The following is a 14,160-nucleotide window of genomic DNA, read 5'->3' on the forward strand; positions in this document are numbered from 1 at the left end:
ATGACAACAACTTATTTTGTCTTCCTGTCAAACCTCTCAGAAAAACGGATGACACATCAGTTGTAGCTCTTATTATTCTGTAACAACTTACACACAAGCTTTTTGGATCGAAATATATAAATCAAATTCAACCTAAAGGCTTTTTTTGTATCAGAACGCAGATACACACTTTGGATTTAACCACCACACACACACTGTAGTTGTTCATACATTAACTGTTACTCAGCTCACCACATGATAACAAAGTGTGACTGTGCTTGATTGTCAAATGATGTGATTGTTCCTATCACCTGGAGCTATGTTAAGAGTGTGAGAAGTTTCATGTGATCGTTTTCAGTAGAGAAAGGCTTTCATATTCTCAGAGACGGTAGTGTCAGAAACCGTCTGATGCAACGCTAATGCTGTAACCACTGCTGCATAATTTATATGTATCTATATAATAACTTAGAGATCACGAGAGGGTTATTATTATTATTTTTGTTCTAGACCTCGGAGAACTAAAACTATACCTGTAGATATCGACCTTGGTAACTTCTGTTAAATAGCACTGTGCATTTGAAGTCAAAAGTGTAAATGCTGATGATTATTTCAGAATCCATTAATGTGGAGATTATTTTATAGATTAATAAAACAATAATTTAGTAAGATGTATTGTAAGAATAGCATGTAGCAAGTTCCAAGAGCCTGAGACGGTGTCTTCAAGTATTTTTGAGCCAAACAAGACTCAAAACATGTCCAGATTATAACGAAATCATCACATTTGAAAAGCTAAATCGAAAGAGACAATAATACTTTTATATAAACAATTTATAGATTATTCAAATAGTTATTAAAGTAGATTATTTGTCCATCAATTCATCTGTAATCTTGATGTTTAGCTTAAATTGAGAGGAATTTAAAACTTGAGAACCTCTTTTAAGAAGCAGAACAGCAATTGTACACTTTCCCACAATGCTAATTGTATACCCTGTTAATTCTGATTAAAGTATAGCTTACAGTTTCAATTACATACTATACACATATACCCCTGACTGAACTATACACCCCAATACAAAAAATACCAAATTCTTGCTCAGTGCAATGAATCTTAATCCAGACCTTAACATTGCAGCAACTGCAGTGCTACTCAAATGTAAAGTAGACTAATGGATTGTTCAACATATTTGAATAAGAACACTGGTGTCATGTTATTACAGTGCTTTTCAATATAGGCAAGGAAGAAATCATCAACCATCAAACACCAGCTTTTTGTTGATGACTTAAATAACTTATGTTGTGACGTGTCTACAGCAACAACAGTATTTTCTGCAAATAATTGATTTATCAGATTTGTTTTAACCGTAAAAAAATTGCAAAAAAAGGTCAAACTCAAATCTGGAATTTAAAGCATTGATTCTTCATATCTCCCTGTAAGAAGGGAAAAGCAATGGAGGAGGCATACACGTTTGGTAGTCACATTCTTGCATTAAATTAAGGGTAATTTTTAGATGGATAATATGGCATTGTCACTGTCATTATTATAGCATAATAACTTACACGTTTGTAAAGATAAAAGGAAACTACAGCATGCATTTAAAAAAGAGGACAAGATGAACTACTGGGCTGAACAAATCTTTTCACCACCCTGCTCTCCTCTACATGTTTTCTCCAAACTGCGCTTGTGTCAGACATGACTGAAGATCACAGCTCAGCAGACAACTGCTGGAGAGGAGGAGTCGCCGGGGGTCAAGAAGCATCACTGAGAGAAGTCACCAAATCCCAAGGTAACAAGGACACTTTATTCACTCTCACCATGTTAGTCGGAACTGTCGTTGCTTTTTGTGGATTATATTTGTGAAGCCATGTTTTGACGGAGAAGGTCATTTTATGGATTATGCTGGGCCACTTGCATCCATAGGAAAGAAGAAAACTGTCATCAAAGAGACAACATCTCTGGAAATACTTTGACTTCACCCAACTGCCGATTAATATTGATTTAATGGCTGAAATATATAGACAAAAAACTGTTTTTAGTTATTAGGGGGTGCATTGTGGATAACTGAACCACTCACTTGATTTTCTTCTAACCAGTTTGACTAAAACAGCTGAAAAGAAAACAATAACTGTCTTCCCTCGTTTGAGACTTTGCTGCAGTAAAAACCAGAAGCGCAGTGTGTTAACCTGCCAGCCATCAGTCAGTCATGGAAATGAGCAACAGGTCACACAATATCCCCTCCATCCTCCACGTGGACTTCGGCCCGCTAAGTGACTTTTTGGAGTATAACGAAACTAACTCCACCGCAGGAGAGCGAAACTATTTGGGCTGCGTGCAGATCCGCATTCCTCAGGAGCTCTTCCTCGCGCTGGGGCTCATCAGCCTAGTGGAGAACATCCTGGTGGTCCTGGCCATCATCAAGAACCGCAACCTGCACTCACCCATGTACTACTTCATCTGCTGCCTCGCCGTGTCCGACATGCTGGTGAGTGTGAGCAACGTGGTGGAGACCATCTTCATGCTTCTCAACGACCACGGCCTGATGGACGTGCACCCTGGCATGCTGCGCCACCTGGACAACATCATCGACGTGATGATCTGCAGCTCCGTGGTGTCCTCGCTCTCCTTTTTGTGCACCATCGCCGCGGATCGATACATCACCATATTTTACGCGCTGCGTTACCACAGCATCATGACCACGCAGCGCGCCATCGCCATCATCGCGGTGGTGTGGCTGGCCAGCATCACCTCCAGCATCCTCTTCATCGTGTACCACACCGACAACGCTGTCATCGTGTGCCTCGTGACCTTCTTCTGCATCACTCTGGTGTTTAACGCGGTGTTGTACCTGCACATGTTTGTCCTGGCTCACATTCATTCCCGGCGCATTGTGGCTTTCAACAAAAGCAGACGCCAATCTACGAGCATGAAGGGAGCGATTACCCTCACAATCCTGCTCGGGGTCTTCATTGTATGTTGGGGCCCCTTCTTTCTCCATCTAATCCTCATCCTCACCTGCCCAGCCAGCCCCTTCTGCAACTGCTTCTTCCGAAACTTTAATCTTTTCCTCATCCTCATCATCTGCAACTCGCTCATCGACCCTCTCATCTACGCCTACCGGAGTCAGGAGCTGCGTAAAACCTTGCGGGAGCTGGTTCTGTGTTCCTGGTGTTTTGGTGTTTGAGACCGTGTACTTCTAGGAAGAAAAAGAGCACCAATCTAACTATGTCGGCTACCTCTTCTTCCTGAATGTGAATTGTGTCAGAAGATGAAGTATGCGGTGACTGCTGCGTGCTTTAAATCGCTCATGGGGGACTGTAGCTCTGATAAATACTTGTCTCTGGATTTTAGTATGTCTTGCTGTACAGATACCTTTGGTGTCCCTGCACTGTGAAACACCTTGACATTTAATCATAGGCGGCGCGTGAGGCTCAGGTTTGGGAAGGCTAAATAACTTTTTGTACCTGACGCTGCCCGCCTCCGGCGTTTATAGAAAAGAGATCAACTCAGTGTGGGGAGTTTAAATCTCTCAAGTCATATTACAGGATAAAGGAAATACAGTTTAAACTGCCGTATGCAGAGAAGACGCCGACGTGTCGCACTTATCATTCATATTACATCATCAATCAGATCATCGATCATATCATATCATAATATATCATATATTTCCTTATCTGAGTCAGCTTCTCCAGCCGTATCTGGCCGTGCAACACTTACAGTGTCACATACTGTATGCAGAAGTATTATTTTAAGCAACACATTATGTTGACGAAACACTCGAGTCAAATGTAATTAAAGTCAGATCCACTCGTGTCTTAGATGGGGCAGTGATATCATAAAACTATACGCTTTCAAACACTCGGTAGGCCTAGTTATTTTTTAACCATTGTTCTGTATTCACCTTGCAGGTGCAACTCTGTGGTATATCCTGGATTATATGTTTAAGTCATGGATGTTTAAAGCTCATATTTGTCTAATATTAGTTTACTTTTCATTAATTAAGTATGACGCCGCGCTGTCAGTACACTTGTCCCTGTTTGTGATTGGTCAAATGTAGCTAACCCCGCCCCTTTCACGTGAACGCGCTCTCAGCTGGAGAGAGAAACCAGGGTTGCGTTCCAATAGTCCATTTAGCTTAGGAACCTTCCTAACGGAGTGAAATGACCCGGAAGTAAGTCACTGGCAGCCATGATAAGTGCCGTTCCAATTCTCCAAATGAAAGGAAAGGAGGTTTCAAACTTCCTTTATAACCTCCTTTAGCTTAGGAACCACTGGACCTCCCTAACCGAAAGGAGAGGAGAAAATGCTGCCCCACAATGCATTGCAGCCGCAGCATTTGCCGTTCACGGAAACAACCGATTATGACGGAGAAATGATATCATGAAAGTTACGGTGCTTATTAAGCATTTTAAAACGTATGTGGTAAGTTGCCAAAGTGCTTTGTTTTGAACGTTCATCAGTATTATAATCAAAAAGAGAAATATGAACGTTAGTTTTTACTGAAATGATCAAATAAAGTCAACATTTCACAGTCTTTACTGAGCTGCGTGGAGTTTGTTCAACTTTTAAAATATGTTTGAATGGTGATATACACAGTGATAGATGTTAAGGACTAATGTTTATAATAAATACATTTGTATTGATTTTAAGATATTTTCATAGTTCATACAATCATACGTATTGGGATCATTTGTATTAATGTGGACCGGAGGGAGAGGGTGATGAGCATACGTTTCACTTTCCTTTTTTATTTCAATTCCAACTTTGGTCATGAATAATATGTTTCTCTGTTGTCCACGTTCATAAAGCATAAAACAACAGCATCAGAGCATGGTGCAGAGTCTCTAGATGAGTTTACAGTAGTCCCTCGTTCTTATTAAACATCCATGTTGTAGTCCGCTGTATAGAAAACTGTAGTTTCCATAGTTTCCCCACAGCAGACGCACATTCATGACGTCCGCTGGCGCATCATAAACACGTCGGATAGTGAAAGTGCATTCGGATTCTCAAGTACCGCAGTCTCTTCTCCTAAATCCTTTTGAATTCTCCTATCCACTATCCCTTAACCCCGTGACGTTTCACTCAGAGGTCAAGGAATCGGAGATATGGTTAGAATTTAGGAGCTGATTTTTTGGATTATCGGAACGCAACCCAGGGCTGCAGTCGAATAGTTCATTTAGTTTAGGAACCTTCCTAACGGAGTGAAATGACCCGGAAGTCCCTCAGTGGCAGCCATGATAAGTGCCGTTCGAATTCTCTGGAATGATAGGAAAGGAGGTTTCAAACTTCCTTTATAACCTCCTTTAGCTTAGGAACCACTGGACCTCCCTAACCGAAAGGAGAGGAGAAAATGCTGCCCCACAATGCCTTGCAGCCGCAGCATTTGACGTCACACAACAGTCGGCCGTTCACGGAAACAATAGATTATGACGGAGAAATGATATCATGAAAGTTACGGTGCTTATTAAGCATTTTAAAACGTATTTGGTAAGTTGCCAAAGTGCTTTGTTTTGAACGTTCATCAGTATTATAATCAAAAAGAGAAATATGAACGTTAGTTTTTACTGAAATGATCAAATAAAGTCAACATTTCACTGAGCTGTGTGGGGTTTGTTCAACTTTTAAAAGATGTTTGATTGGTGATGTACACAGTGATAGGTGTTAAGGACTAACGTTTATAATAAATACATTTGTATTGATTTTAAGATATTTTCATAGTTCATACAATCATACTGGGATAATTTTTTGTATTAATGTAGACCGGAGGGAGAGGGTGACGAGCATACACACTTTCCTTTTTTATTTCAATTCCAACTTTGGTCATGAAGAATATGTTTCTCTGTTGTCCCCGTTCATAAAGCATAACACAACAGCATCAGAGCACGGTGCAGAGTCTCTAGATGAGTCCCTCGTTCTTATTACACATCCATGTTGTAGTCCGCTGTATAGAAAACTAGTTCTTATTCATAACACTCCGTTCGATGTCTCACTATGGGATGCGCCTCATCGCGGAGCAAACAGAAGCATCAATCTCATTACGCCAATCCTGATTGGCTGGTGATCTTGACGTCAGCGTCAGGGAATTCACCCCCTATAAGTAGCTTGCGCCACGAGGCATGCGTCATTCAAACACCTCTTCTCGCTTCAGAGCACATCTCTATAGTAGCCGGACAAGCTTAACGGTCCACAGACTGAACCCAAATATAACCATTTTGGTCGACGGGCGCTCGCCGGCTACTCCTTCTGCTTCGCAATAAGACGGTAATACTAACGCCAGTTAGTATTAAAATCGACCTCGCCGTTTCTTTCCCCGGAAAGTAAGGTAAGGTTTTGATTTTTCTCAAGCTAGCTACGCACCTGTTGCTAGCTAGCTTCCCCTTACTACCGACACCACGGTAGCGAGGACGCTTTTCTTTTTCTCTCTCACGGAGGAGAAAAGGATTAGAAGTATATTGACACACCAGTCAATATTCTTTGAGAACAAAGGACCCACACCGTCCCTTTTTCTCCGGATTAAGGACGGGTTGGTAACACTTTTTCTCTCAACGACGTACCTGTTACGAGCGGGTCCTCTCCACGCCACGAGGCGAACAAGATGGACGCCTCTCCCCCTCACACCAGAGGAGTCAAGTACTCGGAGGCTCGGTCATGCGGCTGCGGGTTGAAGATAGCAGGCACAGACTCACACCAGGTCTGCTCGTCCTGCCTCGGGCTGGAACAAGCCCAGGAGGCTATCGACAACCCCGGCTCGTGCGGGCATTGTGCCCGTTTCATCCGAAAGAGCCTCCACCGACGGCTAGTACACCAAGCTAGCTTGTTGGAACAGGACTCCCTCATGTCCACTGATTCGCCGTTTGGCAATCAAGACACGGGGGCGTCCGCTGCAGAGACTGAGCCCCTCACTGTGTCGGTCTGGGGCTCACTAACAGCGGCAGCTGCGGAACCGCGATCCCACGCCGTGTCAGGCCGGGACCCGGTGGCGGCAAGAGACGCGGGAACGGAGCCCCACGCCTCACCAGGCGGGAGCTCCCGGCGAGACCTCACCATGGTCTCGCCCGCAGAGGCTCGGCCTGCTCCGCATACCGCCGATGGAACTGCTGGTGGCAGCCCACCTCCTACCGAGGATGGGCCCGTCACCAAGCAGGAACCCCACGCTGCCAGCGAAGGTGGACCGTTTCCAGTCGACCATGACCAGGTCCTACAGAGCCGCAGCGTTGTCCGCCAGGGCTCTGAACGTTTCCTCACTGCTAACCGCATACCAAGCGGAGCTCTGTGAGGATATGTTGAGTAATCCTGGACCGGCCGTTCTGGATGAGTTGGCCGCGGTCACAGACATTTGTCTCCGTGTCCAACGCTGCGCCGTCCAGGCCACGGGCAAAACAATGGGGATCATGGTGGTGCAGGAAAGAGCTATATGGCTCAACCTCACCAACCTCCCAGACTGGGAAAAGGAGGATGTGCTTGACATGCCCATCGTTCCCGAGGGGATTTTCGGCTCCGCTCTTGCCTCCATGCAGAGGAGATGCGGGTCGAAAAAGAAGGAGGACGAGGCCCTCCACCTCTGCCTCCCTCGAAGGGCCCAGCCGCTGCCTTCGCAGCGGCAACCCTTCGTCCAAGCTGCCCCGAACCCTGCTCGGTTCAAAATACCAAAAACGCAGCGGTCGCAGTCCGCCCCGAGTCCCCAGCCCAGGCAGGGGACGAGGGCGAGCTGGCCTAGAAAATCTCCGGTTCCGGCTGCAGCCCAGGCGCAGCCAACCCAGAATTTCGGCCAGCAGTCGAGGAAGAAGAAGAAGCGAGCGGCGTGACAGCCCCTCCTTCTCCCCTCTGTGACAGAGCTGGAAGTCTACGGTTCCCCAGCTCTAAATGTGTTCCCGCCGCCTCGAGAGATGCCTCAACACCATCCTCAAGTCCGCATAAACACATGTCACACACTTTTTCTGTCATAAAACATTTTCCGCTGACGCATCCAGGCTTCAAGCCAAGGGCGCAGCTCGAAAAAATGAAAAGAAAAACAATAAAAACAATAAACAGTCCGTCAACTGTTCCCCTTCTGAGAGCAGCTACGGCCTCTCTCAAAGGGCGGACAATTGACGGGTCTGTGAAGGCACCACCGTCACGTGCATGCGCAGTGCCGGCTGGGGCTGTAAAGGCACCACTGTCACGCGCATGCGCAGTGCCGGCTGGAGCTGTAAAGGCACCACCGTCACGCGCATGCGCAGTGCCGGCTGGGGTTGTGAGGGCACCACCGTCACGCGCATGCGCAGTGCCGGCTGGAGCCGTGAGGGCACCACCGTCACGCGCATGCGCAGTGCCGGCTGGAGCCGTGAGGGCACCACCGCCACGCGCATGCGCTGTGTCGGTGGGGATTGTCGAAATGGGGCACCACAGTGCTCAGACACTGGAGGGCCCCATAACACAACAAATAGAGACTCAGAGGGGAAGAGACGTGACATCTCAGCTGGCTCTAACGGCCCGTCCACACAGCAGCTTTTGGCGATTTGTCCACCGCTTCCAGCGCGTCTCCGCCCATTGACTTTGAATGGGGATGACGTCACTTTCCCTCGCTTGTCGCCGAACTGCATTGTGGGGGGGCGAGGCGAAGATTTCCAGGATTTCCAGGATGTTCAGGATTCCAAAGTTGAACAATGTTCAACTTTTGAGGCTGAGCTGGAAGCGACAGCCAATCAGATCCGTTTATGCAAATCTGACATTTCAAGCGCTAGCCAATCAAACCGCGTGCAAGCTGGGAGAACCAGACCCGGAGTTCATTTCCTCATATTCCAAACGAGAAATTACGGTAGCAAATCACCCGGTTCTTTACGACCAGACTATTTACCGGGATACAAACCGGAGGAACCAGGCATGGAGGGAGGTGGCAGAGACAGTGGGTGAAACTGGTAGGTTTTCGCCTGTTTGGGGAGTTTATATATACATATATTGCTCGCATAAAATCCCCGTTTTTTTTTGCTTTGTATGTCGGGGGCGGGAGATTCATGTGATTGGTTGTTGGTCGTGTTGCTCGCAAAAAATCCCCAAGCTGTCAGACACGCCCAGCAACTAGATTTTCAAGATTTGTTCAAAGCTGCTGTGTGGACGGGCCGTAAGGAGCATACAGCGGGAGATGCTCACGACATCTGCTTGGGTTTCTCAAGACAGTTACACGGAGCTACAGACTCCAAGTCACCGTCACCCCCCCTCGCTTCTCAGGCATTCTGCATTCGCAGGTCCGAGGAGAGTCAGCCCATATTCTGGAGAGAGAGATTCTCTCACTCCTATAAAAGAGGACTATATCTATTGTACCCGCCGAGCAGAGTCAGGGCGGCTTCTATTCCAAGTACTTCCTCGTTCCCAAACGGGGAGGGAACGGAATTCGGCCAATACTTGATTTGAGGGCTCTGAACAAATATCTAAAAAGATATAAGTTCAGAATGCTCACACATCTCTGCTGCGGCTCGTGCGACAAGACGACTGGTTTACATCAGTCGACCTGAAAGATGCGTATTTTCACATCCCAGTATATTACCCACACAGGAAATATCTGAGATTTGCATTTCAGGGGATCTGTTATGAATACAGAGTACTCCCCTTCGGTCTGTCTCTCAGTCCAAGGGTGTTTGTACGATGTACGGAAGCCGCGATAACCCCGTTAAGACAACAGGGTATTCGCCTGGCGACCTACCTGGACGACTGGCTGCTTCTCGCTGTCGGAGCAGGAGGCTGTTACGCAGACAAATTTCCTCGTAAAGCACCTGCTCAACCTGGGTTTCATAATAAACACAGAGAAGAGCATGTTGTGCCCCGCGCAGACTATACTCTTCCTGGGTTTACGCCTGCTCTCGGTGCCCTTTTCAGCTCGCTTGTCAGCGGAAAGAGTGAAAGCTTTCAGAGCTTGTCTCGCTCTTTTCCAGCTGCGCAAACATGTTCTCTTCAGATCATGCCTGCGATTGCTGGGGCTCATGGCGTCAGCCATCCTGGTCGTACGACTGGGACGCTTACACATGAGGGAGTTTCAGCGCTGGGTGGCCGCCCTAAAACTAAACTTTGCGCCATGGCGAGCGGAGAGTGATGGTTACTGTGAAATGCGTAATGGCACTGCGCCACTGGCTGCACCCGACTTTTCTAGTACGAGGTGTGCCTATGGGTGCTGTCCTTTCACGGAAAGTGGTCACCACGGACGCATGTCTGACAGGTTGGGGAGGTATTTATGAAGGTCGCCCGGTCAGAGACCTCCAGCGGGCGCACATAAATTACCTGGAGCTTTTAGCGGTGTTTCTCACCCTAAAACGCTTTCTGCCTTTCCTCAGGGGACATCACGTCCTCGTGAGGACAGACAATACGACCACAATATCGTATATTAACCGCCAAGGGGTTTTGCGTTCTCTCCAGTTACAAACACTGGCGCGCAAACTGATCCTATGCCGGTACGTACGACGCACGTACCGGGAGTGATGAACCTCGGGGCAGATCTACTGTCCAGAGGTATACCACTTTATGCAGACTGGACTCTACATCCAAGGATTGTGAGCCAGTTGTGGGTGCGTTACGGCAGAGCCGCGGTGGATCTGTTCGCATCGAAAGACAATGCTCAGTGTCAGCTGTTCTTTTCGATGCACGATCTAAATGCACCGTTAGGCGTGGATGCACGCGCGCACGATTGGCCCCCGGGCCTTCTGTACACTCTGGCCAGAGTGAGAGAGCAACGCCACACACACATATATCAGCTGCTCTGCGGGCAGCCATGGCAGCTCCCACTACGCAGGGACATACTGTCCCAAGCGGGGGGGGCGATCTTTCACCCACACCCAGAGCGCTTGGCTCTATGGGCCTGGCCCGTGAGTGGTACAATCTGAATACAGTGTGACATGAAGCTGACCCTGGCAGCTGCCAAGCGATCCAGTGGCACTCATGCACTATCTGTACAGTCTTCATGCACTCAGTTCGCCCCAGGGCAAACAGAGTGTGGTTGAAGCCCAACCCTGCCTTTATCTTAAGGCGGTTGGTTCAGGTACCACATTTGACATTGAGGCATCCTCCCCGCCACTGTATTCCTCTGGGGAACAGCGGCCGGATTTGCCGTGTCCAGCCCGTGCTTTACGCACGTACAGGGACAGATCAAGGGTGCTTCGTCATAATGACCAACCCCTTGTGTCCTGGGCTAACCCTTATAAGGGCAAGCCTGTTACTAAGCAACGGCTCTCCCACTGGTTTGTGGAAGCAATTGCTTTGGGGCTCATACGAGTCAGAGTTCGCAGGCACCCTCGGGTCCGCGAGCTCTTTCGACTCAGGGTCTGGCTGCATCCTGGGCTCTGTCCAGGATGTCTCCCATCCAAGACATTGGTGCAGCGGCGAGCTGGTCCTCGCCGCTCACTTTTGTCCGCCTCTTAACAGGCTGGACGTTCTGCTCCCAGTGTGACTCAAGCAGTGCTGGGCACCTGGTTGAGTCAGAGCTCTACCTGTTAAGTTCTGGTTGGTTTGGTGATTTTCGAGATAAGCTCGTCTGACAATACGGGAGCTAAAATTTCCCATAGTGAGACATCGAACGGAGTGTTATGAATGAGAACTATAGGTTACTTACGTAACCCCAGTTCTCAGAGTAACATGAAGTGAGATGTCTCACCAGACGGCCCTCCTTGCTATGGTGAAGCGAGGAGAGGTGCTTATTTTGAATGACGCATGCGTCGTGGCGCAAGCTACTTATAGGGGGTGATTCCCTGACGTCAAGATCTCCAGCCAATCAGGATTGGCGTAATGAGATTGATGCTTCTGTTTGCTCCGCGATGAGGCGCATCCCATAGTGAGACATCTCACTTCATGTTACTCTGAGAACTGGGGTTACGTAAGTAAAGTAAACTATAGTTTCCCCATAGCAGCAGACGCACAAAATTACGTCCGCTGGCGCATCATAAACACGTTGGATAGTGAAAGTGCAGTCGGATTCTCTAAAGCACCGCAGTCTCTTCTCCTAAATCCTTTTGAATTCTCCTATCCACTATCCCTTAACCCCGTGACGTTTCACTCAGAGGTCAAGGAATAGGAGATAGGGTTAGAACTTAGGAGCTGATTTTTAAACTATCCGAACGCAACCCCTGGCTTGATTTACCGAGTTGATAACCAGCGTCGTAGGACCGCTTAGCGAGATCTCGTTTGTTAGTTCGTTGTTGTTAGTTTGTTTGTTACTCAAACATATCCAGGGTATGTTGAACTGGCTTCGTAGTACAGGGCACAGGTGGCTAGCAGCGCTAATGTCAAAGACACAGACATTATACATTATATTTGTATTTTACCAGGATGCAGTGACACAAATATTTGTGAAGGCTTAGCCTTCCCTAGCCTATAGCACCCGCCGCCCCTGCATTTAATCCAATAATATCTGATGGTACTGGACTACTTATTTTAGCTGACTGGCCTATTATTATTATTGTTGTGTGTGTTGTGTTTTCCTCTATAAAACAACACAGGGTTTTTTGTATAGTGCCTCTCTGTGTTAGTCAACATATGTGATCTTATTGACACTTTTTTTTTAAAGAAATCAAAAAAATAAATAAACACATGCACTGGCTGTTCAATGTAATGTGCTGGTTGGATAAGAATCACTTAATTAAAACGCAATGTGAGTTTAGTGTCCCTAAGTAATTAAGAATATAGGCACGCATTCATTTAAATAAGTCTCTAGGCTATTTACTCGAAAAGAATAGAAGCAATTCCCAATTCTGATATTGTTGTGCAGATGTGTTTGTAAAAAAGCCATAAGAGCTTTGAAACAAAATTCTTTAAGATATAACCTATTGCTCTTGAAATTACCAATATGTAAAGCTCATATTTTATTTGTAATTATCATGATATCCTATTATTTATTGATCCGAAGGATTAACAGAGCTTTTGGAAAAACTGAAATGCTGTCTGTAATGTTATGGTACCTTTTAATACAAAGTGCTTATGAAAAGTTGTTCCCAAATTACAGAAACTGTGCACTGGACTGTTTTGTCTGACAGGACAAAAACTATTTAACTTTAGTGGTTAGGTGATGGCCATGTATGGAAAGCGCATGTTAATATTTAAAATAACTTAGACTGCTGTAGTAGTTGAAATATGCTTGTCAGATTATTTGCTGCTGTATTATATTATTTAAACGGTCCCCACTCAATTCATTCATTTTCTGTTGATTTTTAAATTTTCAGCCAACTGTTAATGATGTTTTGGTTTTAATACCATTACCTGGTGTGTGGTGTTTTCTTCTTGGCGTGGGAGTCATTACCTATACAGTTTGTATCTGCTATATACATCTTAAAAGATAACCTCTATTAAAAGTAATGAGAATTACTTTTAGTAGAGGTACTAACGTCTCTGAAGTAAACCTGATTGAATACATTGTAAATGCTGTAAATGCTGGCAAAACAAACCCTACTGAATTAACTGGAAATTGTTTACATGTTATCTCAAATAAACCGACCAAAACAACACAAGCTTGTGGGAAATGAAAAATAATAACAGCATCATTATTGTTCACCCCTCCAACATTTTGTTCATGACTGTTCTTGTTATGTGTGTATTATTGTTCATTTCAAAGCATTCATTCATGTCTGCTAACTATTTCTGTAGGAGACTGCTTCGTGTACATGCGTCTGATGTGCCAAGGACATTTGAAGGTTATAACATTATGGCTTGTATTCTAGTTCTTTAGCCTATACTGTCATGACCTTAGGTCATTACACATCTAGAAGTATCTCTGCAAAAACGTCACGTGCAAGGTAACTTCTGCAGATGATGAACCAAGACAGAAAAATACATGAATTTAAATAGACGTCAATAGACATGAACGTATTCACATGCAACATGAACACTTTATTTATGCCTTAAAAATATGCAATGCAACATTTGTTCTTAGCAGACAGAAGAGCCTTTGAGAACAGAACAGAGACGTTCATGAAAAGCAACTTTTTCAATCTCATGATCAAGTTCAGTTGCTGACATGGTCTCAACAACATGGTCTCAACAACACTGCTGGGAGGGGGGGATTTCCATCTGGAACAAATGTAAATTCTTGAATGTCCTCATGGAGGAAATTAAAAACCTTAATTGTTTTTAAATCATTCCAAAAATACTGAGTTGATAATGGTTCACCCATGGGCCTCCTTTGGAAGAACTACATTAATTGTTATTTCATATGTTTAGCAGAGAACGAGAGT

The 14,160-nt window shown here is 45.7% G+C and overlaps 1 protein-coding gene across 1 annotated transcript; it reads left to right on the top strand.

The window, feature by feature from the left end:
* The first annotated feature begins 1,706 nt into the window (after window positions 1-1,706).
* On the top strand, window positions 1,707-3,496 carry mc1r (melanocortin 1 receptor). Its single transcript, XM_034197001.1, has 2 exons — window positions 1,707-1,763; window positions 1,898-3,496. Exon 2 carries the CDS (start codon window positions 2,181-2,183, stop codon window positions 3,156-3,158), a length of 978 nt encoding a protein of 325 aa, XP_034052892.1. The 5' UTR covers window positions 1,707-1,763; window positions 1,898-2,180; the 3' UTR covers window positions 3,159-3,496.
* Window positions 3,497-14,160: the final 10,664 nt, after the last annotated feature.

The sequence above is a fragment of the Gymnodraco acuticeps genome, unplaced genomic scaffold (genome assembly GCF_902827175.1).
Source record: "Gymnodraco acuticeps unplaced genomic scaffold, fGymAcu1.1, whole genome shotgun sequence".
In the NCBI taxonomy this organism is placed as follows: domain Eukaryota; kingdom Metazoa; phylum Chordata; class Actinopteri; order Perciformes; family Bathydraconidae; genus Gymnodraco; species Gymnodraco acuticeps.